This window comes from Pongo pygmaeus, chromosome 6 (genome assembly GCF_028885625.2).
Source record: "Pongo pygmaeus isolate AG05252 chromosome 6, NHGRI_mPonPyg2-v2.0_pri, whole genome shotgun sequence".
NCBI lineage: Eukaryota > Metazoa > Chordata > Mammalia > Primates > Hominidae > Pongo > Pongo pygmaeus.
The window spans coordinates 54,029,112-54,057,075 of record NC_072379.2 but is presented as its reverse complement, the minus strand read 5'-3'; the positions used below and the strand labels follow the sequence as shown (position 1 = coordinate 54,057,075).

The 27,964-nt window shown below is 42.2% G+C and overlaps 1 protein-coding gene across 8 annotated transcripts in view; it reads left to right on the top strand.

Moving 5' to 3' along the window:
* The first annotated feature begins 348 nt into the window (after positions 1-348).
* The window catches only part of AVL9 (AVL9 cell migration associated), a 92,130-nt gene continuing 64,514 nt past the window's right edge, over positions 349-27,964 (top strand). For 3 of the 8 annotated variants that reach the window (XM_054495857.2, XM_063667399.1, XM_063667398.1), the window contains exon 1: positions 349-907. In XM_054495857.2, coding sequence (XP_054351832.1) covers positions 815-907 — 93 coding nt within the window. In that variant the 5' untranslated portion in view covers positions 349-814. The remainder of the gene's footprint in view (positions 908-27,964) is intronic. The other 5 variants (XM_054495859.1, XM_054495855.2, XM_063667402.1 and 2 more) reach the window with 4 other exon arrangements.

The window sequence follows — 27,964 nt, the reverse complement described above, 5'->3', positions numbered from 1 at the left end:
GCCAGATGACGAGTTAGTGGGTGCAGCGCACCAGCATGGCACATGTATACATACGTAACTATCCTGCACATTGTGCACATGTACCCTAAAACTTAAAGTATAATAATAATAATAATAAAAAGAATAAGGACGGGGACCACAGAGGCAAAGGCAAGGAGGTGAAGGAAACGGACACTCGGAGAGTGAACCGAAAAGATGTGAAAAAGCAAGGAAAACAGAAAAGAAGAGGGAAGGGGGAAAACTTTGAGGAAAAAGAGAAGGCCAAAGAGAAGGAAGTGCTTTGAGATTGAATCCAGGGAGGAAAAAACAGGTGTGCCACGCCGCACCTCCAGGTCCCGCGGACAACACAGGCTCCGCCAGCCCAGCCGCCCAGGTCACCTAAGCCCCACCCCGCCGCTCCTCGTCAAGTCCCACCCGGCCCCGCCCGCCCCCCGGCCCTCCTCCCACTCCTCCCGCTCTCCTCGCCCCACAAAGTCGATCTCTCATCTCCTAGACCCAGCCCGCTCCCCCAGGCTCCACCTCGGCCTCTCAGACCCCGCCCCGTCAGGGCCCTCCGGGCCTTGCCCCGCCCTGCCTCGCCGGCGGCGGCCGCCGCGTCAAGTGACAGCCCGGAAGCTGCGGAAGCGGATGAGGGAAGGGCGGCCGCGGCCCTGGGGGCGGCGGGAGCTGCTTTGCCTCCACGGATCTCCCTGTGCGGCCCTCATGTGCTGCGCTCGCTGACACCGGAAGTCCGCGGCTCTCCGCACACGGTGGGGTCGTCAGACCCGCTGCCCTTGGCGGTCGAAGTCGTCGTGCGGGCCCGCGGCGGCCGCCCATGGAGAAGGCCAGGAGAGGCGGGGATGGCGTCCCCCGGGGGCCCGTACTGCACATCGTGGTGGTCGGCTTTCACCACAAGAAGGGCTGCCAGGTGAGGAAAGGGCCCGCACCCGCCCCCAGCCGTTCGGGCGTTCGCCCCTTCCGGCGCCCCCCGCCCTGCTTTTGTGTGCTCAGCTCGCGTCGTGCAGTCCTCCGCACAGCGCCCGCGACCCTTCGCCTCTCAACCTGACTCCTTTGCAACTCCTCCCACCCGCCCCACATTGAAGCCCAGCCCCCACAACCTCTTCCTTCTGCCCCTGAAAAATGGTTGTGAGCAGCGGAGGAGCTGGTTGATACGTGTAGGTTGTAGGTTTTTAACTTCTGCTTTGGTGGAGTGGGAGGAAAGAATCGAAGACCGGCCCCACTCTCTTCCCCGTCCATCATTGTCTCCACTGGCTTTCTGGGCGTCCACCTATAATGGGAGTCTAGAAAAATTCAGTGCTTGGACTCTGCTTTCAAGGTAATAGGCTCAGTGGGCTTGCATACTAATGCTTCAGGTAGCTTGCAGCACATGCAGCCTCCGTAGAAAAATCAGCTTCCTTTGTTTATCTGATGGAAGCCTTGGAATCTGTCCTGTTAGATACGGTTATCGATTGACCTTGCCTCCCCCTTCCCATTGGTCCTTAGTTTTGCTATTTCATCTTCTCCAGATTTTGCCTTTTGATGAGAGATTAATCTCTCCAGATAAACCGCAATAAGAGAAAGTATTACTGACCACACCGTTCAAATATATAAAGGCGTTTTTCAGCAGCCTCACTGAATCTTTAATGCAGCATCTGAAATGGAATGTTTGCAATCTATGTATTGAAGGCAAGAGAACAAAATAGAAACAGCATTATTTAATGAGCAAGCAAACACTGGAAGGGAATGATGTCATAATGTGCTAGTGAACAGTAAATTGAAATGCTTTTTTGAAGTATTAAACATAGTAATTGCCACCACTAGCTATTGAAGCATTTAGTTTCTTGCATTCCACAAGAAATGTAACATTTTAGAAGACTTATTGGCAAAAATTAAGTTCTCTAGGGAATAACAGAAAAGTGATGGGAGTGAAAAAATTGTGCGTAATTTTGAAATATATCCTCACACCTGTAATGCCAGCACTTTTAGAGACTGATATGAAAGGATCACTTGAGCCCAGGAGTTTGAGACCAGCCTGGATAACAAAGGGAAACACAGTCTCCACAAAAAAATTAAAAAGTTAGCTGCATGTGATAGCGCACTTGTAGTCCCACTACTCGGGAGGCTAAGGTGGGAAGATCGCTTGAGCCCAGGAGGCTGAGGCTACAGTGACCCTTGATCCCACCACTGCACTCCAGCCTGGATGAGAGAGCAAGACCCTGTCTCAGAATAATCCCAGCACTTTGGGAGGCCAAGTCGGGTGGATCACCTGAAGTGAGGAGTTCGAAACCAGCCTGGACAACATGGTGAAACCCCGCCTCTACTAAAAATACAGAATTAGCAATTAGCCGCGCGTGGTGGCACATGCCTGTAATCCCAGCTACTTGGGAGGCTGAGGCACAAGAATCGCTTGAACCCGGGAGGCAGAGGTTGCTGTGAGCCGAGATCACGCCACTGCACTCCAGCCTGGGCAACAAGAGCGAAAAAAAAAAGTTTTGGAAAGTGTATGTTACGTACATAAGTCTTAGAATGACTGGTCTAGAATCTGTTCTTTATAACCTGTACATCAGGTGTTTTCAGAGGCTTTAATTAAAGTATGTAAGATTTGCCCCAGGATAGATTAATCAGCTACCTAATTCCTCACTTTACTATTTTACTTCCAGGTGTAAATTAAAGGTGCATGGCTCATTGAGTTGTGACTCTGACTTAACATGGTTTTTAACTTGTGTGAGGGTACTTAGACTGCTCTTCCAAGTATTCAAAATTGCCGTGGGTCATGTTGACCATTAGTTTTTTTTTTGTTTTTTTTTTTTTGAGACGGAGTCTCCCTCTCTCACCCAGGCTGGAGTGCAGTGGCGCTGCGCTCACTACAAGCTGCGCCTCCTGGGTTCACGCCATTCTCCTGTCTCAGCCTCCGGAGTAGCTGGGACTACAGGCGCCTGCCACCGCGCCCGGCTAATTTTTTGTATTTTTAGTAGAGACGGGGTTTCACAATGTTAGCCAGGATGGTGTCGATCTCCTGACCTCGTGATCCGCCCGCCTCGGCCTCCCAAAGTGCTGGGATTACAGGCGTGAGCCACCGCGCCCGGCCATGACCATTCATTCTTTCTGTGCGCTGAGATTGTGCATAGGGAAAATTCCTATACTTGGTCGTAATTTGTAACTTTTAAATAGAAGTGACTGAAGTAAAACCTTTGTTTTAAAAGTGATGCCTTTCAGCAGTCCGCTTGGTTAAGCATAATAACTTTGTCATTTGACATGGACCTCAAGGTAAAAGCCATCTTCTAATACTGCTGTGTTGAAGACCCAAAACTAGGCTTGTGGAAAATGTTAGTTCATCTTGTTTCTTGCACTTTTTCCACCTTTGAAGTCCTCAGATGTATTTTAATTTTTTTTTTTTTTTTTTGAGATGGAGTCTCGTTCTGTCACCCAGGCTGGAGTTCAGTGTAGTGGCGCGATCTCCGCTCACTGCAACTTTCACCTCCTGGGTTCAAGTGATTCTCCTGCCTCAGCCTCCCAAGTAGCTGGGATTACAGGCATGCACCACCATACCTGGCTAATTTTTTATATTTTTGGTAGAGACGGGGTTTTACCATGTTGGTCAGGCTGGTCCAGAACTCCTGACCTCAAGTGATCCACCCGCCTTGGCCTCCCAAAGTACTGGGATTACAGGCATTAGGCCAGATGTATTTTAAATGAACAATTCCTTCATTTGAATTTAAATGAACATCTATTAACTTTATCACTTGATCTTTTTTTTTCACTTTTATTTGGGTAACTTGTGGAAGTAAATTCTTCTGTAGATAGGGTGTTAGCTTCTAGATGTCGTTTTTCTAGTTTACTGATATACTTAACATTTAGAACATTTTAGGTGATTTTTTGAGTTCTACCATGACGTTTAAAGTTGTTTCAAAATATTTACTCATTTCAACTTTTTACTGAATTGTTTAAAATTTAATATTTAACAAGGGATAATAATTAACAAGGGATAATTTAACATTTAACAAGGGATAATAAGTGTGGCTGGGCGTGGTGGCTCATGCTTGTAATCCCAACACTTTGGGAGGCTCAAGTGAGGTGGATCACTTGAGCTCAGGAGTTCGAGACCAGCCTGGGCAATATGGCGGAACCCCGTCTCTACTAAAAATATAAACATTAGCTGGACGCGGTGGCATGTGCCTGTAATCCCAGCTACTCAGGAGGCTGAGGCAGGAGATTTGCTTGAATCTGGGAGGCGGAGGTTACAGTGAGCCAAGATCTGCCTACTGCACTCCAGCCTGGGCGACAGTGAGACCCTGTCTCAAACAAAACAAAACAAAACAAAAATTTATCTGACATTAGACCCTTTGGCATGAAATAATTTATGGATACCTTCTCTGTAGTAAATTGGCTTGTTATAGATTGTGTATTGCAGAGTTTTGTTTGTTCCAATATATAAACTATACTTGTCGGACTACCATAATTTTTTGCTAAGTAGCATCAAATATATATCACATTAACTCTTTATTTTTTTTTCATAAACAGGTTAGAACGTTTTTAACTACTCAAGTTAAAAGGGAATAGGTTATTTTCCAAAGTGATGTCATAAAAAGTTGAAATAATTACTTAATTTTTGACCACTTTTCTGATAGTTTATTGTTTTGTATACATAGCTAGCAGTTTTAAGTCTTAAGTAAACTGGATTTACCAAACGTATTTCTAATACAAAAAAAGCAGAATAACAATTTTTTTTAAAAAAAATTATACTTTAAGTTCTGGGATACATGTGCAGAACATTCAGGTTTGTTATATAGGTATACATGTGCCGTGGTGGTTTGCTGCATCCATCAACCAGTCGTCTAGATTTTAAGCCCTGTATTCATTAGGTATTTGTCCTAATGCTCTCCCTCCCCTTGCCTCCCATCCCCCAACAGGCACTGGTCTGTGATGTTCCCCTCCCAGTGTCCATGTGTTCTCATTGTTCAAGTCCCACTTATGAGTGGGAACATGCGGTGTTTGGTTTTCTGTTCCTATGTTAGTTTGCTGAGAATGATGGTTTCCAGCTTCATCCATGTCTCTGCAAAGGACATGAACTCATTCTTTTTCATGGCTGCATAGTATTCCATGGTGTGTATGTACCACATTTTCTTTATCCAGTCTATCATTGATGGGCATTTGGGTTGGTTCCAAGTCTTTGCTATTGTGAATAGTGCTGCAATAAACATATGTGTGTGTGTGTGTGTCTTCATAGTAGAATGACGTATAATCCTTTGGGTATATACCCAGTAGTGGGGTTGCTGGGTCAAATGGTATTTCTGGTTCTAGATCCTTGAGGAATCGCCACACTGTCTTCCACAATGATTGAACTAATTTACACTTCCATCAACGGTGTAAAAGCATTCCTATTTCTCCACATCCTCTCTAGCATCTGTTGTTTCCTGACATTTTAATGATCACCATTCTAACTGGCATGAGATGGTATCACATGGTTTTGATTTGCATTTCTCTAATGACCAGTGATGATGAGCTTTTTTTCATGTTTATTGGCCACATAGATATCTTCTTTTGAGAAGTGTCTGTTCATATCTTTTGCCCACTTTTTGATGGGGTTGTTTTTTTTCTTGTAAATTTGTTTAAGTTCCTTGTAGAGTGTGGATATTAGACCTTTGTCAGATGGGTAGATTGCAAAAATTTTCTCCCATTCCATAGGTTGCCTGTTCACTCTAATGCTAGTTTCTTTGGCTGTGCAGAAGCTCTTTAGTTTAATTAGATCCCATTTGTCAATTTTGTCTTTTGTTGCAATTGCTTTAGGTGTTTTAGTTACGAAGTCTTTGCCATGTCTATATCCTGAATGGTATTGCCTAGGTTTTCTTCTAGGGTTTTTATGGTTTTAGGTCTTAGTTTAAGTCTTTAATCCATCCTGTGTTAATTTTTGTATAAGGTGTAAGGAAGGGGTCTAGTTTCAGTTTTCTGCATATGGCTTGCCTGTTTTCCCAGCACCAGTTATTAAATAGGGAATCCTTTCCCCATTGCTTATTTTTGTCAGGTTTGTCAAAGAGCAGATGGCTGTAGATGTATGGTGTTATTTCTGACACCTCTGTTCTGTCCCATTGGTCTATATATCTAAAAAGCAGAAGTATAAAAGAGCTAGAACTAATCTTAACACTAGTTCCCCCAGTGAATAAAGCAACGAGCAGCAGTGAAGAGAATGGCAGATTTTCCCGTTGGTGTGAGTGGACTGGTCACAAGAAAGTCTCCATGGGGTAGCAGAATGTTGCATTGCAAATTTAGAAATGGGTTGATATTAGGGGGATTGTTTATGTTGGAGTGCTACAACTATACTCAAGCCCTGAGTGATTCAGGTTTTGGTGACAGATGACTCACTGACAAGCCTTTTTTGGAACCTGCTATTAATGAAATCCTGTGGTGACAATAATGAAACATTTGGGAGGGTTTGTTTGATTCTTGTTGCAATAAGTAGTTCTTTGGAACAAGAAAGAAGAAAACTGAAGGGTTAGCAGTTAGGGGAGAATAACCTTTTAAGATTATTTTTAGCTGCTAGTTTTACAGAAACTTTCTTCTGAAACAAGATTGCATTTTCTGGCCCTTCACTGCACTTTTATTTCTTCAACTTTAATATTTTGGTAGACGGTTTTTCCTGATTTTGGCAATGTTTTTGTATATGCTGAAATTATGAAAATCTCTGACTTAGCAGGGCTGCAGCATTGACAGAACAATGGAATAGTTTTCATTCAGGCTTTGGCATTGTGGCTAAGCGGAGTGGGTGTCAACTTGTGTACTAGAACTTTGAAATATCAAGAAGATTCCTTCGTTCTCTTATGGGTCCTCCCAGCTAGCAAGAATGTGCCTAATTTCTTTCTTTGGCTTAAGCCTTTGATCCCTAGTAAAATACTTATACACCATGAGTAATCATCTACTTCATGTCATTGATATGATTCAGATCCTTTGCTGAATGTAGATTTTTGCTAAAGGGAAGACTGCAGAAGGGCCCTAATCTACTAGGGATGGACAACAGGAAGATGTAGACACATACGGAGAAGAGCCTACTTACCTACTTAATTTTAAGACTGCTCCTATTTTATATGGATTAAGAACTCAGGTTCTCCCTAAGATATTTTTAGAGGATATTATCTAAGCTGATATTTTTGGCAGTTTTTAAATCATATTTCAGTATTTTTGAAAATAACAATTATGATAAAAAAAAAATGTACTGGCCAGGCACAGTGGCTCATGCCTGTAATCCCAGCACTTTGGGAGGCCAAGATGGGAAGATCGCTTGAGCCCAGGAGTTCAAGACCAGCCTGGGCAACATAGGGAGACCTCATCTTTGCCAAAAAGTAAAAAAAATTAGCCAGGTTTGGTGGTGCATGCCTGTAGTCCCAGCTACTTGGGAGGCTGGTGTGAGTGGACTGGTCACAAGAAAGTGAAGCAGGAGTATCACTTGAGCCCAGCAGGTCGAAGCTGCAGTGAGCCGAGATGGCACCACTGCACTCCAGCCTGGGTGACAGAGTAAAACCCTTTCTCAAAAAAAAAAAAGAAAGAAAAGGTATCAAACCATAATCATGTTTCATGGCCTACCTTTTTCATGTGAAATATACCATTAATATTTTTCTATATTAGTAAATAATTGAATTATGTTTTAAAATTGCTAAATAGTATTTTGTAGAAATACTGTTATTTATTTAACTGATCTCCTTTTTAGATACTTAGGTGGCATTCTAATTTTTCACTATTTTAAATAGCGCTGCAAAGAACATCCTTGTGGCTTTTTGCACCTTTTCTCGTAAGTATAGAGACTTCATTGTAGCCATTTTCTTCATGAAGTTTATATTAAAATGGATTTTGAAACAGAACTTACTCAACACAATTTAAGTTACTCTGGGTGACCCTCTTCAGAGCAAATGTCACTCATACTGTGGCATTCTCCTTTTAACATAGAGTGATTTGCACATGGCTCTGACTTCGTTGGGCCCTAGCCGGCCAGACAGACAGATGACAGAGATGTTAGTAATTATTTCCCAATGTCAATACTATCCATAGTGATGGTGGTGTTTTCAGCTTCCCTTTATTTGATGCTTTTCTTGATTGGGAGACCACATCTACTGAATCTGTTGTGTGAAATAAAATGACTCAGTCATGGGTTTTGAAAGGAAACCTAAAGCCTTCTTGGTATGCTGTCAAGAGCTTTATAATAGCTGGGTTTGCTGACAGATGTTTTTTTCATTTGTTTCTGGTTCTTGGCAGTTTTGTAGGTAATTAAGTGTCAGAAGTGTGACTTCTGAATAAACTCTGGGTGTTCATTTAGATTTCAAATATGGGCTAGGTGGGGTGGCTCACAACTGTAAATCCCAGCACTTTGGGAGGCCAAGGCAGGTGGATCACTTGAGAGGCCAGGAGTTCGAACCCAGCCTGGCCAACATGGTGAAACCCCCATCTCTACTAAAAGATATATATATATACACACACACAAAAATTAGCCGGGCGTGGTGGCATGTGCCTGTAGTCCCAGCCACTCGGGAGTGTAGTCTCCTGCCACTGAGGCAGGAGAATCGCTTGAACCTGGGAGGCAGAGGTTGCAGTGAGCCAAGATCTTGCCATTGCATTCCAGCCTGGGTGACAGAGCAAGACTTCGTCTCAAGGAAAACAAACAAACAAACAAAATAGATTTGAAATATGGCCCTCTGCACTTGTGCCTTTCATCACACCACTGTGCTCATTGTCACAGGGTATGCTGAGTGTTCATATATGTGCTCATGGCTACAAGGTTCTTTTTTTTTGAGATGGAGTCTCACTCTACCACTCAGGCTGGAGTGCAGTAAAACGATCTTCGTTCACTGCATCCTCCACCTCCTGGGTACAAGCAATTCTCCTGCCTCAGCCTCCCGAGTAGCTGGGATTACAGGTGTGCGTCACCACACCTGGCTATGTTTTGTATTTTTAGTAGAGACAGGGTTTCACCCTGTTGGCCAGGCAGGTCTCGAACTCCTGAGCTCAGATGATCTGCCTGCCTCAGCCTCCCAGAGTGCTGGGATACGTAGGCGTAAGCCACCGCACCTGGCCTTTGCAAGATTCTTGAAACCCATGCAAGACATGAAACCCATGTCTGCCCCATGGCCTTCACTGACGGTATTAGGAATGCGTTAGGCTCCCTTTGGTGGGTGTGATGCACTCCCAGAAATTATAATATCTTTATTGCCCCATGAAATTTCAATATTGAAATGAAGAAAATTGAAATGTTAAACATGAATTGATGTATAAAAGATTGCCAGGGTAAAGTTCATTAACATTTCAATTAAATACATCGATTTAATTAAATAAATCAATTGATTTGATCGTTTGTTGGGAAATTTCTAATTTTTTTCCTGTAAGAAAAATGGTTTTTGTAGCTTTGATGACATCTTTGTATATATTTTCAGGAACCTGGAGATAATGTTCCATTTATATCATCTCATTCAGAAAACCAGTCTTTATCATTACTTAAACCTTATGTTTTGTACAAATTGTTGTCTTATCCTCTAGCAGAGGATCTTTATATACAATATTTCTTTTTTTATATACTTACAGCTCTGATAAATTCTGTCTTACCTCTTTTACCATATGAGAATCAAGATGTAAGTTTGGACCTAATTGTCATTAGGTGTGTAAGCTGGGGCAAGTTGCCTAATGTTTATGGACTTGGTTTCTTCATCTATAAAATGAGAGTTTTAAAGTAGATGACTGCTAAGATTATTTCCACTTCTGTGATGCCAAGATGAAATTAGCAAACATTTGCTGAGTACCTGTCATCAGAGGCTACATTCAGAAACATGCCCAGGACATTCCAGGACAGGAAGAAGTAATATTTAATGATAGCAATCTGAACAGAGGAACTTTCTGGGATGGTGAAAAATCTGTGCATTGATGAGGTATTTGCCCATGAATATGTGGATCCTCAAAACCTATGAACTCTGTACACTAAGATTTTTTATTTTATTTTATTTATTTTTTTGAGACGGAGTCTCGCTCTGTCACCCAGGCTGGAGTGCAGTGGCATGATCTCAGCTCACTGCAACCTCCGCCTCCTGGGTACAAGCAATTCTCCTGCCTTAGCCTCCCATGTAGCTGGGATTACAAGAGTATGCCACCATGCCCAGCTAATTTTTGTATTTTTAGTAGGAACAGAGTTTCACCATGTTGGCTAGGCTAGTCTCGAACTCCTGACCTCAAGTGATCTGCCCACCTTGGCCTCCCAAAGTGCTGGGATTACAGGTGTGAACCACTGCACCCGGCCTGATCTTTTTATTTTATACTTTGTAATATTTATCAAGTCTAATTTAAAAGTTTTAGAAGATAAACCCTTCGGCCGGGTGTGGTGGCTCACGCCTGTAATCCCAGCACTTTGGGAAGCCGAGGCGGGCAGATCACAAGGTCAGGAGTTCGAGACCAGCCTGGTCAACATGGTGAAACCCCATCTCTACTAAAAATACCAAAATTAGCTGAGCGTGTAGCAGGCGTCTGTAATCCCAGCTACTCGGGAGGCTGAGGCAGAAGAATCACTTGAAACCGGAAGGCAGAGGTTGCAGTGAGCTGAGATCACGCCACTGTACTCCAGTCTGGGCAACAAGAGCAAAACTCCGTCTCAAAAAATAAAGAAAGAAAGAAAGAAACCCTTCTACTTTGTAGCAAATCACAAAACCCTACATTCTTCAGTACTGTTGAAAGAGGCTTTTCAAAATTGCCATTTAATTCATATGATTTTCTTTCTTTAAATTGCTTATACTAGTACAGAGCTAGGAGATATAGTGACAGTTCTCCACTTGCGTTCTTTAATTTTGAGCCTTACAAGTATGTAATTTAGAAAAAAAAGAGTAACTCAAACAATAGCTCTACTGTTTTTTTATATTCTGTTTTCCACATACTGTTCTAAGCAAACATGGTGTCTTACAGAAATAAAAGCCACTACTTAACATAGGAACCCAGACCTCTCTTGGATGCTCATATGTATATTTATGTACTGAAAGCATAAATTTCTATTAAGTAGAGTCGTTTTCTTCACTGTTTGTAAGCAATAGCAAAGATTCTAAGTCCGTAAAGTGTGCCCTAAACATAATCTCTGCTTGTTATGAACTATTTTTAGAAACTATCCATGAGGGTCACCATGCAGTTCATTATTGTAATTCTATGAAGATATATATTTTTCTAATTTTTTTCCTGTACATACATATGATAAAGTTTAGTTTATAAGCTAGGCACAAGAGATTAACAAAAAATTTTTTTCAATTAAATTTTTAATTTAAAATGTTTCAACTTTTTAATTTAAAAAATTTTCAACTTTTTAAACTTTAAAATTTTTTTTAAACATTTAGAAATTAGGCATAAGAGATTAACAAAAATAACTAGTAGTAAAATAGAATATTTATAACAGTATGCCAGCATCACTACTCTTGGGCTTTGGGGTCATTATTAAGTAAAATAAGAATTACTCAAACACAAGCACCTTGATACTGCTGCAGTCAATCCGATAACTAAGATGGCTATTTAGTGACTAATGAGAGGGTGGCATGTACAGCGAGGATAAGCTGGACGATGGGATGATTCACAAGTCAAGTGGAATGGAGAGAGACAGTGTAAGATTTCATCATGCTCCTCAGAATGTCACACAATTTAAGACTTATGAATTGTTTATTACCGAAACTTTCCATTTAAAATTTTCAGAATGTGGTTGACCATGACTAACTGAAGCCATTGAAAATGAAACTGGGCAAGGTGTAGTGGCTCACACCTGTAATCCCAGCACTTTGGGAGGCCAAACGGGAGGATTACCTGAGGCCACAAGTTCGAGACCAGCCTGGACAACATAGACCCTGTGTCTATTAAAAAAAAAAAAAAAGAAAGTGAAACTGCAGGGTCAGGGGGACTACTGTAATGAAGAAAATACCAATCCTTCACAAACTCTGTCAGAAAACAGAAGAGGAGGAACATTTCTCAACTTATTTTATGATGCCAGCATTACATTAATACCAAAGCCAGACAGATTATTATAAGAAAAAACAAAGATCAATATCCCTCATGAACATAGATGCAAAAATCCTTAACTAGACAGTTGCAAAAAAAAAAATCCAGTAATATATAAAAGGAATAATACATCATAACCAAATGGGGTTTGTCACAGGTTGATTTCATATTTGAAAATATCCATTCACAATATTAATAAATAATAGGGTAAAGCTATATGGTCCTCTACAGTTGGCAAATGGGAAGGGAAGGTAGAAGGGGAAAGCTCCTGGGGTTTTTATGTATATCCTTGTCCCTCCCACCCAGAATCACAACTTGTCAGAATTCACTTTTCAAAGTTAGGCCTTCTTGATAGGCACATTCTTTAAAAGAAAATGTTTAGTGTGAAACATCATACATACACAGAAAAGTGCTTCCCTTCCCAATATATAGATCACACTGATTGATCACAATTATGTGTAATCACCTCACAAGTCTAGAAATATTAATATTGACAGCACCCCAGAAGCCACTCTTGGGTCCTTTCCTACTCTTCTTTTTCCTCAACGCTAACCACCCTCTCCACTTGTAACACCATAGATTACTCTGTTTCTTCACTTTATGGAAATATAATCATATATTATGCGTGCTTTTGTGTTTGGCTTCTTTTGTTCAGCATTATGCTTGTGGAATTCATCTATGCCATTGCATATTCCTGTGGTTTCATTTCTTCTCTTAACTGTGTAGTGTTCCCTTTGGTGATACCCCACAATTTATTTATTCAACTGTTGACAGGCATTCAGTTGTTTCATCATGGGCTATTACAAATAATGCTATCATGAGCATTTTTTAGATGTCTCTTGGTGCACATGTGCAAATCATTTTGTTGGGTATATACTTAAGAGTGGAATTGATGGATTATAGGGAATACCTATCTTCGCTTTTAGTAGATATCAAATTGTTTTCCAAAACAGTGGAACCAATTAACTTTATCACTGATGTTCTTAATGCTCCTTGCCAACACTGGGCATTGTCCATCCTTTTAATTACAGTATTTCTGGTGGGGTATGTAGTGTCATCTCATTATTGTTTTATGTTACATTTTTTGATTTGTTGATGAGGCTGGACACTTTTTATAGGTCTGCTGGTCATTGGGCTATCCTTTTTTTGTGAAGTACATGCTCCAAATCTTATCCTGTTTTTCTGTTGGATTATCTTTTCTTTATTTGTTGAAGTTCTTTTTATATTATTGAAAAAAGCCCTTTAAGACTTATATGTGCTGCAAATTCTTTTCCCTCTCTGTCGCTTGCCTTTTCAGTATCTTAATGGTGTCTTTTTTACACCATAATTGAAATGTGGTCAACTATATTAGTCTTTCCCATTGTGGTTAGTGCTTTTTAAATGCCATTTAAGACATTTTTACTAATTTGATGTCCTGAAGATATTTTTCTATATTACCTTCTAGATCAGTGTTGTCTAATAAAAATACTAAGCTGCATACATAATTTAAAATTTGTAGTATCCACATTAAGAGAACAAAATAATCAGATAAAACTAATTTTAATATTGTGTTATTTAACTCACTCCAAATTATTATTTCAAAGTTTCAATATAAAAATTGAGATATTTCATATTGTTTTTTCCTACTAAGTAATTAAAATCCAATACAAATTTTACTTAATAGCACATCTCAAATGTTCAGTATCCATACATGGGCAGAGCAGTTCTAGAAGAGTTATTGTTTTTACCCTTTCACATTATATCTTATGTTCCACCTGAAAATGATTTTTTGAATGAATTGTGAGGTAGAAATCATTACTTACTCATTTGGGCATCCAGTTGACTTAAGACCACTTTATTGAATATAAAGACAGTCCTATCTCCACTGTTCTGTTATGCTACTTTGGTATTAAAGTGTCCACATATGTGTGTGTTGTTTCTGTATTCTGTGTCATTTGTCTGTTTTTCTATGCTTGCACCAATATTACACTATCTTATTATAATTTTTGTAATAAGTTTTGATACATGGTAAAGAAGAATTTCTTCTTAGGAGAGTCTTGGCTATTCTTGACCCTTTACATTTCCATATAAATTATAATCAGCTTGCCAGGTTCTGCAAAAATATCTTTTGGAGTTTTGATTGAGATTGTATTGAATCTAAGGATCAGTTTGAGGAGAGCACTTCTTTTTATGTTATCTGTTCATCAGATGCTCTCATCTGGGTAGGATCTGGACATGCTGTGCCTCCCAGACTCTGCTACCTTTCCCTTTCTGGCGTGGAAGCAGCTAACTGAGAGGGAGGCTCAACCCTCAGCTTTGATGAGACCACTGGAGGGCCCCCTCCCTTTTTTTGCAGGAGACTTTCCTTAAGGGCAGAAAGTCCCTGGCAAGATTCTGGAATTCTAGGATGAAGAAAAATGAAGTCTGGGAGGAACCAGGCCCAAAAAAAACACAATAAAAAACAAAACTCCATCCCCTGTATCTATATAGCAGGGGCCTTGTACCCTGTGTGTGAGTTCTTAGGGGTCACCTGTTCTTGCATTGATATGAAACTAGGGCACATCAACACAACTTACCCTACTTGAGAACAGATTAACGCTTTTTACTCCTCACTCTCCTCTTTCTCTGTCACCAGTCCTATAGTTTGCTTTGTGGTTTTAGACCAAGTTCCATTGAAAAACCAGTTCCAAAGGTAGAGGCTTGTGTATCCTGGCTGACTAGACAGGAGAGGAAAGGAACAGACTGTCTTGGCCGGGCAGGCGGATCACTTGAGGTCAGGAGTTTGAGACCAGCCTGGCCAACATAGTGAAACCCCATCTCTACTAAAAATACAAAAAATTAGCCAGGCGTGGTGGCGGGCGCCTGTAATCTCAGCTACTCGGGAGACTGAAGTGGGAGAATCACTTGAACCGAGAGGTGGAGGTTGCAGTGAACCAATATCACACCACTGTACTCCAGCCTGGGCAACAGAGTGAGACTGTCTCAAAAAGAAAAAAAGACTGTCTAGAAAAAGATAATCTCTAGAATCTGAAGAGGGTTAACAAAATGAAGATTAAGGCAAAATACAGTTAGTAATAAGATAACAAGGAATCTGGTCATGGAAAGGGGGTCCTTGTAACTTACTGAGGCTGAACGTTGGTTTACTATCTTGCATTTTCTGCGTCCATCAAATCAGGCTTCTGGGAATCCACAGTCCTGGCAATTCTGAATTGCCCCAGTAGGAGGGAAGCCATCTCTCCAGGGTGAGATATGTGAGCCATCAGGTCTGGTCATGGTAGTCCACAGTCCTGGCACTTCTGAACTGCCCCAGTAGGAGCGAGCCCATCTCTCCAGGGTGAGATTTGTGAGCCGTCAGGTCTGGTTGTGGGAGTCCACAGTCCTGGCACTTCTGAACTGCCCCAGTAGGAGCGAGCCCATCTCCCCAGGGTGAGATTTGTGAGCCGTCAGGTCTGGCTGTGGGAGTCCACAGTCCTGGCGCTTCTGAACTGCCCCAGTAGGAGGAAAGCCATCTCTCCAAGGTGAGATTTGTGAGCTGTCAGGTCTGGCTGAGAGAATCCACAGTCCTGGCAATTCTGAACTGCCCCAGTAGGAGGGAAACCATCTCCCCAGGGTGAGATTTGTGAGCCGTCAGGTCTGGTTGTGGGAGTCCACAGTCCTGGCACTTCTGAACTGCCCCAGTAGGAGCGAGCCCATCTCCCCAGGGTGAGATTTGTGAGCCGTCAGGTCTGGCTGTGGGAGTCCACAGTCCTGGCGCTTCTGAACTGCCCCAGTAGGAGGAAAGCCATCTCTCCAAGGTGAGATTTGTGAGCTGTCAGGTCTGGCTGAGAGAATCCACAGTCCTGGCAATTCTGAACTGCCCCAGTAGGAGGGAAACCATCTCCCCAGGGTGAGATTTGTGAGCCGTCAGGTCTGGTTGTGGGAGTCCACAGTCCTGGCACTTCTGAACTGCCCCAGTAGGAGCGAGCCCATCTCCCCAGGGTGAGATTTGTGAGCCGTCAGGTCTGGCTGTGGGAGTCCACAGTCCTGGCGCTTCTGAACTGCCCCAGTAGGAGGAAAGCCATCTCTCCAAGGTGAGATTTGTGAGCTGTCAGGTCTGGCTGAGAGAATCCACAGTCCTGGCACTTCTGAACTGCCCCAGTAGGAGGAAGCCATCTCCCCAGGGTGAGATTCATGAGCCATCAGGTCTCGTTGGGAGAATCCACAGTCCTGGCAATTCTGAACTGCCCCAGTATGAGGGAAACCATCTCTCCAGGGTGAGATTTGTGAGCCATCAGGTCTGGTTGTGGGAGTCCACAGTCCTGGCAGCTCTGAACTGCCCCAGTAGGAGGGAAGCCATCTCTCTAGGATAAGATGCAGGGGTGTACTAGGGTGTGGGGATTAGAGTACAGGGGACTAGCAAGAGGGGCTATGAGGAGGGCGAGGGGGAAAGATAGGAGGACACTTGGAAAGGGGTGCCTGACTAGCAGGGTGGTGGCATACGGATGCTCTGGAATTAACAGAGGAAGAGCTGGGCAGGGAGTTCCGGGAGGTAGGGTGCTGGGAAGGGGCGACATTAGTCAGCTGGGGGAAACGGGTACGCTGGAAAACTGAACAACTTGGACGGTCCTGGAGAGGAGGCCGAGGGCAGGAAGTTTGAGGAGTAAGGGGAGGAAGGAGGGCTGGAAGACGAGAGCCGGAAGGAACAGAAAGAAATGGAGGCCAGGGTTAAGGCCGAGAAATTGGAGGTAGCTTTCTGGTCATTTTTCCAAATGAGTGCTGTAGTAACTCACTTGTCCAAACGAGTCAGAATGAATAACTGAGATGTGCTGAAACTGACTCCAGCATTTATCTCCTCAGGACATTCCATCACAGAATGCCTATTATGAAACTTACATTTATCTCCTTAGGACATTCTTGACGGAATGTCCATTATGAAACATACATGCTCCCTTTTGTTCTAGTGAGGAGGCCCCATCAATCAGGGAAATGGTCCCAGTTTCTCAGTTTAAGAGTGGTCATGGGGAGTAGCAAAGAAAATAAATGGGTCTGTAATTATTGGTCCTTGTTCTTGGGATACCATGTAGTTTTGCCCCTCCATAGGCAAAGATTGATCAAGGGGCTAACAGAGGCAGGGGCTTGGGGCCTAGGAGAGCAGTTTTGAAGCAGGAATTGGGAAAATGGGAAGTCAGTATCCTAGTCTCTTTTCCTTACTACATTGTTCAAAGCCCTTTCACATCATTCACCTCACTGTGTGAATGCACATGATTAGAGATGTTACATTCATTTTATCCATGAGGACACTAAAGACCAGAAAACGAACTACCAGTAGGCACAAAGCAGGTGGGACTAGAACTTGGCCAGAAAGAGGGCTGGTGGGAGGGAGCACAGAATGGCACAAAGTGCTTACCAGCATCTTTGCCTCCTCCTGTGTCTCTGGACAGGATCTTGTAGGAGGAGCTTAAGAGCAGAGCTGTACTTTTCGTAGCTTACCTCTTAGTTCCTGTGTTCCCTTGGTTTGATGCCTTTCTGTTCACTGGAACCAGAAACATAAGGCCAAAGCTGGTACACTCTCTGCCCATTGAAACCGTGCCCCAAAGAGCTGAAGAAAGCAGTAACAGAAATCTTCGAGCTTGCAGGATGGCAGATAAGAAACAACTTGCTAAAATAAAACTCCCTCCCCTTCCAAGAGAATGCAATTGGCTAAAATTGGTTAAAACGAATAGGGCCAATGAGTATATGTAGAATGAACTCACTGATATCACAACCCAAATTTCTACCACATGTTTCATACTGACTCCCCCTGTTTCATACTAACTCCCCCTGTTTCATACTAACTCCCCCTGAATTTGTGTATGGGATCCATAAGGAGGCATGGAGAGATAACTGTGCATGCCTGAGGGACTTTGCAGATGTTCCCTTTCCTTCTACCAACCACTTGCTAATCCCAGAATCAGCCCCCTAACCTTTTCTAATAAAAGTACTGCCTTAAAGCCAGCACAGGGAGACAGATTTGAGCTGGACTCCTGTCTCCTTGTTGAGTAACCTGCAATGAAAAGCTTTTCTTTTCTCAAAAACCTGGTGTCATAGTATTGGCTTTGTAAACCAAAAATAAAATTCAAAGGCACCCCTGCAACCATCCCAGTGGATTCCCTCCTCAGCCAGGGCACCCTAAAATGTAACCAAAAAAGATTGGTTCAGGCCTTAAAGCCAGGTGGGGGTTGGACTTGCTTCATTATACCCTTCCAGCATTACTATCAACACAGACCTTAAGAAACATTTACAGTCTATTCTCTCTAAAGCCTGATACTTGGAGGCTTCATCTGCATGGTAAAACCTCCGCAACCCCTTGTCTTCACCCAGACATTCTTTTCTATAGATAAAAACTCTTTCAACCAGTTGCCAATCAGAATATGTTTAAGTGTACCTATGACTTGGAAGCCTCCTTCTTTGAGTTGTCCCACCCTTCCAGATCAAACCAATGTAAATCTTAATGTATTGATGGATGTATTGAAGGGGGCCTGCCCCTCCACATCTGTGGGTATTTCTCGCAAGGTGGAGACGAGAGACTGAGAAAAGAAAGAAGACACGGAGACAAAGTATAGAGGACGAAAAGTGGGCCCAGGGGACCGGCGCTCAGCAAGTTAGGACCTGCACCGGCGCTGGTCTCTAAGTTCCCTCAGTGTTTATTGATCACTATCTTTACTATCTTGGTGAGGGGAATGTGGCATAACTATAGGGTGATAGTGGGGAGAGGGTCAGTAGAAAAACGTGAGCAAAGGAATCTGTGTCATAAATAAGGAAAGGTGTTGTGCCTGGATGTGCACGTAGGCTAGTTTTACGTTTAACTTTACATAAACATCTCAGTGTAGTATAAAGTAACAGAGCAGTATTGCCACCATGATGTCTCACCTCCAGCCATAAGGCAGTTTTCTCCTATCTCAGAATAGAATGTATGCTTGGTTTTACACCAAGTCATTCCATTTCCAGAGACGTGCAGGAAACAAATGCCTTCCTCTTAATCTCAACTGCATAGAAGTCTTCCTCTTTCACTAATCCTCCTCAGCACTGACGCTTTACAGGTGTCAGGCTGAGGAGCTGTAAGGTCTTTCCCTTCCCACGAGGCCATATCTTAGGCTGTCTCAGTGGGGAGAAACCTGGACAATACCCAGGCTTTCTTGGGCAGGGGTCCCTGTGGCCTTCCACAGTGCATCATGTCTCTGGTTAATACAGAATGGAGAATGGCGATGACTTTCACAAAGCATACTGCCTGCAAACACATTTTTAACAAAGCACATCCTGCATAGCCCTGAATTCCTTAAACCTCCAGTCAATACTGTCAGGCCTCTGAGCCCAAGCCAAGCCATCGCATCCCCTGTGACTTGCACGTATATGCCCAGATGGCCTGAAGTAACTGAAGAATCACAAAAGAAGTGAAAATGCCCTGCCCCGCCTTAACTAATGACATTCTACCACAAAAGAAGTGTAAATGGCCGGTCCTTGCCTTAACTGATGACATTCCACCACAAAAGAAGTGAAAATGGCCGGTCCTTACCTTAAGTGATGACATTACCTTGTGAAAGTCCTTTTCCTGGCTCGTCAAGCTCTCCCACTGAGCACCTTGCGACTCCCACTTCTACCTGCCAAAGAACAAACCCCCTTTGACTGTAATTTTCCTTTACCTACCCAAATCTTATAAAACGGCCTCACCCCTATCTCCCTTCGCTGACTCTCTTTTCAGACTCAGCCCGTCTGCACCCAGGTGATTAAAAGCTTTATTGCTCACACAAAGCCTGTTTGGTGGTCTCTTCACATGGACGTGCATGAAAAATACAGCACATGTTTTTGTGAGCACAGGGTTGGGACAAGAGTTACAGATTAACAGCATCTCAAAGCAGAACAATTTTTCTTAGTGCAGATCAAAATGGAGTTTCTTATGTCTTCCTTTTTCTACATAGACACAATAACAATCTGATCTCTCTTTCTTTTCCCCACAATGTATTATGTCTCCCTAAAATGTATAAAAGCAAACTGGAGCCCAACCACCTTGGGCATGTGTCCTCAGGACCTTCTAAGGCTGTGTCACAGGTACCTCTTTAACCTTGGCAAAGTAAACTTTCTAAATTGATTCAGACTTGTCTCAAATACTTTTTGGTTTACAAATTGGCGACCAATGGAAGAGGCTGTAAGTATAGGTGGCCTCAACCTTTGACAAATCTATTGATATTTAGTAACAGCTTTTAGCTGTTTTTATGGTCGAAACCAATAGGACAATTGGCTGAGGCCTGAGAGCCCTCCTCCCTCCAGAGAATCCTGATCTCCCCGAATTTGGTTGAGATCCAAAGTGTATTTTGCTGTACAACTCCTTTTCTAGAGTTTTACTTGCTTCCAACAAGGAAAGCAAGTTTTCCTGCTTCCATGACAGTAGAAGGCAGGTAACTCCTTTCTGGAGTTAGAGCTCACTTCCAACAGAGAAGGCGAGTTTGAGTTTTCCTGCTTCTTTAATGGTAGAGAGCAGTCTTCAGCCTGAGGCCCATTCCTAGGTAAGTGGCTGAATTGGGGTTTCATCTTGGTTAAAGTTATGATGCAGCTGGTCGTAGTTTCTCCTTACTGTTATAGGGCTCAGTAATCATATTGTTGGGTTTTTGTTGTTGTTTGTTCTGGTCTTTCTCACATCAGATTTGAGCAATTCTGCCTGACTTAGTCAAATCTGAATAAAAATTCCAAATGATAGGGAACAAGGCCTCTCTGAATTAGCTAAAATTCCTTGCTGCTGCAAAAGAAAAAAAATCAATTTCTGGTTGCTTCCTGTCTTTTAAAAAAAAATTGTTCTTTCATTTACTTTTCTCTACCTGATTCCTCCTTCCTCACTTTGCCATACTCAGTACAAAGAAAAATCTAGAGATGACTCAAACCCCTTAAAGAATGCAGAACAAAGGCACCACTCACTCCATTTGGGGGTGTTCTGTTTTCTTTGTGGAGTTTCAGGAGTCATGGGCAGATTCTTTTTAGGTCTAAAGTTCTGCTTTCCTGTATTAGATTACCTCACCTCTTTGGTTTTTGTGAGTAGCAGAGATTACCTTGTACTGTGAGAGGATTTGACCTTGGTGTGTGTAATGGTGGATGAGAGCTACAAAGCTAAAGCTGACTGAGGACAGTTTACAGGAAGCAGTCTTCGCTGTTTTGTTTTTTCCACCTAGGAAGTTGTTTAGGATCCTAATTCTAATTCAGAGGTGCATTCTACAGAGTCTTCTCCATTGCCTTTCCTCTCAAAATTAATCTTGATTGGCTTCTCTGGGCATTTGCGTGAGGAACTGAAACTGTCATTTTCATAGATAAATGAGAGAATGAGTTTCCTCAGCTCCCTAAAGGGCATTTTGCTTCTCCCAGCTGAAAGGCTCCCCTGGATTACTAGGGGCTAAGTGGGAGTGTCTGGTGGGTTGACCCCCAGCAACGTGCAGCAGCCCTACAGGGAACCCCCAACAAAATTAGTTTTAAAAGGCTTGTCCAAGAAATGAATATAGAAGCTGGTCATTTCATGCTTTGAGCCCTCCTGGAGGTGCTAGACCTCTGGAGACAAAAATGACTCTGGATAACACGCTATGGAGTCCTGCCAGTAACAGGCACACTTCAACCCATTCCACTAAACCCTAAGCCTTTAAAAAAAAAAAAAGGTGGGAAACAATCTAAGAATGAGGAAAAACAAGGAGAACGACTCCCTTTCAGGCACTCTGTTAGTTTTATGGCACCTTTGCTTGCAAGTGTTTGTGTAAAATGGTCTTTATGGTCTTTTTGTGCACAGTTACATCAAGGAAATTTCAGAGCCCAAAGGTCAACCTGCAACTATAAGGTTTGAAAGTTATCTATCTCTTTCTTTTCTGCCTGCTTTAAGTCTGCTGTTACTTTTCTACTGAGATAGAATCCACTGTTTGCATTCAGCCATTTCGTTTTTGTTATTGTTAATTGTTTTTGCAAACCAATGAGTTTGTATTAATATCTCCTGGCTAGAGTTCTGAAGTAAAAGCTATAGAATCTGTATGAGTGTGTCTGTGTGTGTTTCTGTGTACATATGCATATTTTGTTATGTGTTTTGGCCACAGGGACCAAATGTGGATTAAACTTACAGAGTACTGATAAATAAGCCCAAATGCTTTTCCGGTTCATGTGACAGTAAAAATTTTTTTTTTTTTTTTTTTTTTTTTTTTGAGACAGAGTCTCACTCTGTTGCCCAGGCTAGAGTGCAGTGGTGTGATCTCGGCTCACTGCAAACTCTGCCGCCCAAGTTCAAGCGATTCTCCTTTCTTAGCCTCTCTAGTAGCTGGGATTACAGGTGCCTGCCACTGTGCCTGGATAATTTTTGTAGTTTTAGTAGAGACGGGGTTTCATCATCTTGGCCAGGCTGGTTTTGAACTCCTGACCTCGTGATCCACCCACCTCAGCCTCCCAAAGTGCTGGGATTACAGGCATTAGCCACCACACCCGGCCGACAGTAAAATCTTTAATCTAGCTTTAAAATTACTGGTAAAGTAATATTAGAAATGTCTTAAGAATTGTCAGCATACATTTTTGTTCGCATTTATTGATCAAGAGATTTCATACTTACCCCTGCTAAATAAGGTGTCAAAATTTGGCATAAGCATGATTAAACTATAAACCCAGCCCAAAACAGAGTGATCTTTGCTTTGTGTGTGTTTTTTTTTTTGAAACAGAGTCTTGCTCTGTCACCTTGGCTGGAGTGCAGTGGTGTGAACTTGGCTCACTGCAACCTCTACCTCCCAGGCTCAAGTGATTCTCTGCCTCAGCCTCTTGAGTAGCTGGGACTAGAGGCATGTGCCACCATGCCTGGCTAATTTTTGTATTTTTAGTAGAGATGGAGTTTCACCATGTTGGCCAGGCTGGTCTCAAACTCCTGTCATCAAGTGATCCATCCAGCTCGGCCTCACAAAGTGCTGGGATTTACACGTGTGAGCCACCGCGCCAGCCATGCTGTGTAATTTTTGATAAAGAAGACATTGATATTAGTTTAGTGAAAATAACCAAATCTTGAATTACGTGGTAAAATAACCATATATTTAATGTTAAGTTTCTTACTTAGGTAAACACCTGAAATTCACAGACTATAAAATGGTTGACAGGGAAATAACTTTAAATGATGACTATTTGCAGTCTTCATAAATAATCTAGGTAAACGATTAAAATAAAATAATTAGTTAAATGTAATGGAATAAATACTTACAGACAAACTTTTCGTAATTTAGAATGTAAAGTTAAATCAAATACATATTTCATTAAATGTTTGGATATTTTCCAATTAAAAAATTCTATTGTAGGAAAACATTGTTTCTAAAAAAAAAAGTATGCTCTTATTAAAAGGTAATTTTTGTCTAATTCAAAGCTTTAAAGGTTATGTATAAATAACAACCAGGAAATAAGAAAGAAGTTACATAATCAAAGAGGTATTTTTGGTAAGAAAGCTAAAAGAAAAATATGTGAGAAAGAGTCTTTTATGGTGAATTTTTTTCCTAAAATAAAATGACAGGGTTGTTTAAGAAAGAAGGATATGTAGGACAAACCAGAAAGTCCAAGCATGTCGTGAATGGTCTAGGTCATAATACAGTTAGTAAAAAGGGAATGTATAAAAATGTTATGTGATTGACTAGAATGAAATTATAATAGTTTTTCTAAAAAATTGGACTTCAATATTCAAAATACACTCAATAATTGGTTAACACAAGATTTCATTAGAAAAATTGAGTTACTCTTAGTGCAAGAAGTTTTTAATTTTTAAATTCAATAATCTGTTTCTTTTTGAAACTAATCAAATATCTCAAGCTTAATAATCTATAGAAGAAAAATTTTGAAAAGCAAATGAAAAATCTTTTGGATCTGCTTTTGTCTACATGTCTGTTATATCTATGATTATATGTGCCATGTGGAAGTCATATTTCACTATTAAACTGTACGAAAGAGTTCTAATTTGACTTAAAGAAATATAAGGGCTTGGCCGGGCATGGTGGCTCACGCCTGTAATCCAGCACTTTGGGAGGCTGAGGCAGGTGGATCATGAGGTCAAGAGTTCGAGACCAGCCTGGCCAACATGGTGAAACCCCATCTCTACTAAAAATACAAAAAATTAGCTGGGCGTGGTGGCAGGCACCTGTAATCCCAGCTACTCAGGAGGCTGAGGTAGGAGAATCACTTGAACCCAGGAGATGGAGGTTGCAGTGAGCTGAAACTGCGCCACTGCACTCCAGCTTGGGCGACAGAGTGAGACTCTGTCCCCGCCCCCAAAAAAAAGAAAGGAAATGTAAGGAACTTCAGACTGATACAAGCTAGTTCAGATGCCTTTTAATTCACATGACTTCAGCAGTCTTTGGTAAGATTAATTTGGTAAGCTTAATCTCAAAATTCTCTGCAGTAGTTTAAAATCTTAACATCATGTTAAGTAACCTCGGTTTTTTCCACTAGGAATTTGGGTTACTAAGAGTTAAAATAGTAATATTAAAGAAGTAAAAAAGTATAAAAGAAAATGTAATTTTTTTCCTAGTTAAGAGGCTGAGTCATTTTAAAGAGAAAATTATACTGTATTCATTCTTACATTGCTGTAAAGAACTGCCTGAGACTAGGTAACTTGTAAAGATAAAAGGTTTGACTCACAGTTCTGCAGGCTGTACAGGAAGCATGAATGGGAGGCCTCAGTAAACTTAGAATCATAGCAGAAGTCATAGAGGAAGTGAGCACATCTTCAGATGTGGAAGTGTGAGAGAGAGAGTGCAAAGGGGAAAGTGCAACACACTTTCAAAAACCAGATCTTGTGAGAGCTTGCTATCACAAGAACAACAAGGGGAAAACCACCCCCATGATCCAGTCACCTCCCACCAGATCCCTCCCCTGACATTGAGTATTATGATTCAACATGAGATTTGGGTGGGGACACAGTGCAAAACCATATCATTTACAAATAACAATACATGGATAAAAAGAAAAATTAAGCCAGGGCAACAAAATGTACCTCTAAGACCTGTGGTTACCAAGAAGATAGTTGATGCAGGGGAAGGATTAAACCAAGTAACTATTAAAAGCAAAGAGTATAATGTAAAACAGTTACATTTTATAGATTGGTATCATTAGCTTCTTGAGAAATCTCTAATGGATTGTAAAAATAACCACTGTAAGAACAAAATTTTTTATTTTAAATGCTACTGAATGAAAGAGCTTGTTTGTGTTGATGCATGACCCACAGCTCACTATTGAACAATCCCTGATGAGTATATGTGATCCAAATGCATAGGAGGTTATTCCTGAGAGAACAACCAGCCTAGTAGACTAGATAAATGCCACTGTAAGGTCTGTTGTAAGGTCTGTTTGCCCTGAAAAGGAGACTTGCTAACTCTTCCTATAAAACACCAACTGGAGCACCCCAGATGAAGCAGTTGATATGCTTCTTATGCAAGCCATGTAGGACTAGCTTTATGATGACTGGGATATTCTCCCACTGAATATGCCTATAACCCAGGTCATGGTAAATTTTTGGCTGAGAGGGGCACCTTTTACATGGGTACCCCTCCCACAGAATCATATGACTGAGAAGCTTTATCAAATTTGCTGTCCCTCATGGGTTTACAGATGGTTAATAAACCATTGGGGTAATTGGGCTGTGTCCCCACCCAAATCTCATCTTGAATTGTATCTCCCAGAATTCACATGTGTTGTGGGAGGGACCCAGGAGGAGGTAACTGAATCATGGGGTCCAGTCTTTCCCATGCTATTCTCATGATAGTGAATAAGTCTCACAAGATCTGATGGGTTTATCAGGAGTTTCCACTTTTGCTCCTTCCTCATTTTCTCTTGCCGCCGACATGTAATAATTGCCTTTAGCTTCCCATCATGATTCTGAGGCCTCCCCAGCCATGTGGAACTTTAGTCCAATTAAAATTTTTTTTCTTCCCAGTCTCGGATATGTCTTTATCAGCAGCATGAAAACAGACTAATACAGTAAACTGGTACTGGTAGAGTGGGGCACTGTTGAAAAGATACTTGAAAATGTGGAAGCGACTTTGGAACTGGGTAACAGGCAGAGGTTGGAACAGTTTGGAGGACTCAGAAGAAGACAGGAAAATGTGGGAAAGTTTGGAACTTCCTAGAGACTTGTTGAATGGCTTGCCCAAAATATAACGATATGGACAGTAAGGTCCAGGCTGAGGTGGTCTCATATTGAGATGAGGAACTTGTTGGGAACTGGAGTAAAGGTGACTTTTGTTATGTTTTAAAAGAGACTGGTGGCATTTTGCCCCTTACCTAGAGATTTGTGGAACTTTGAACTTAAGAAAGATGATTAAGGGTATCTGGCGGAAGAAATTTCTAAGCAGCAAAGCATTCAAGAGGTGATTTGGATACTGTTAAAGGCATTTAGTTTTATAAGGGAAGCTGAGCATAAAAGTTTGGAAAATTTGCAGCATTACTATGCGATAGACAAGAAAAACCCATTTTCTGGGGAGAAATTCAAGCCAGCTGCAGAAATTTGTGTAAGTAGCAAGGAACCTAATGTTAGTCCCCAAGACCATGGGGAAGATGTCTCCAGGCCATGTCAGAGACCTTCACCACAGCCCCTCCCATCACAGGCCCAGAAGGAAAATTTTTGTGGGCCTGGTCCAGGGTCCCCATGCTGTGTGCAGCGTAGGGATGTGGCGCCCTGTGTCCCAGCTGCTGCTCCAGCTGTGGCTGAAAGGGGCCAATGTACAGCTCAGGCTGTGGCCTCAGAGGGTGGAAGCCCCAAGCTTTGGCAGCTTCCACATGGTGTTGAGCTTGCAGGTGCACAGAAGTCAAAGAATTGAGGTTTGGGAACCTCTGCCTAGATTTCAGAAGATGTACGGAAATGTCTGGATGCCCAGGCAAAAGTTTGCTACGGGGTGGGGCCCTCATAGAGAACCTCTGCTAGGGCAGTGTGGAAGGGAAATGTGGGGTTGGAGCCCCCACACAGAGTCCCTACTGGGGCACTGCCTAGTAGAACTGTGAGAAGAGGGCCATTGTCTTCTAGACCCCAGAATGGTAGATCCACTGACAGCTTGCACCATGTGCCTGGAAAAGCTGTAGACACTCAATGCCAGCCTGTGAAAGCAGCCGGAAGGGAGGCTGTACCCTGCCAAGCTACAGGGGCAGAGCTACTCAAGACCATGGGAACTCACGTCTTGCATCAGTGTGACCTGGATTTGAGACCTGGAGTCAAAGGAGATCATTTTGGAGCTTTAACATTTGACTGCCTCACTGAATTCTGGACTTACATGGGACCCGTAACCCCATTGTTTTGGCCAATTTCTCCCATTTGGAATGGCTGTATTTACCCAATACCTGCACCCCCATTGTATCTAGGAAGTAACTAGCTTGCTTTTGATTTTACAGGCCCATAGGCGGAAGAGACTTGCCTTGTCTCAGATGAGACTTTGGACTGTGGACTTTTAGGTTAATGCTGAAATGAGTTAAGACTTTGGGGGACTGTTGGGAAGGCATGATTGGTTTTGAAATGGGAGGACATGAAATTTGGAGAGCACAGGGATGTGATATGGTTTGGCTGTGTCCTCACCCAAATCTCAACTCGAATTATATCTCCCAGAATTCACATGTGTTGTGGGAGAGACCCAGGGGGAGGTAATTGAATCATGGCAGCCAGTCTTTTCCGTGCTATTCTCGTGATAGTGAATAAGTCTCACAAGCTCTAATGGGTTTATCAGGGGTTTCTGCTTTTGCTGCTTCCTCATTTTCTCTTGCCACCGCCATGTAATAAGTGCCTTTTGCCTCCCGTCATAATTCTGAGGCCTCCCCAGCCATGTGGAACTGTAAGTCCAATTAAACCTTTTTTTCTTCCCAGCCTCAGGTATGAATCAGCAGCATGAAAATGGACTTGAATACAGAAGCCTTATCAAATTTGCTGTCCCTCATGGGTCTACAGATGGTTAATAAAACATTGGGGTAATTATCCAAAAAAAAAAAGGAAAGCAAAAAGGGAGCCAAAAAGGGAGCCTTAGTCCCTTGGCTCGACTCC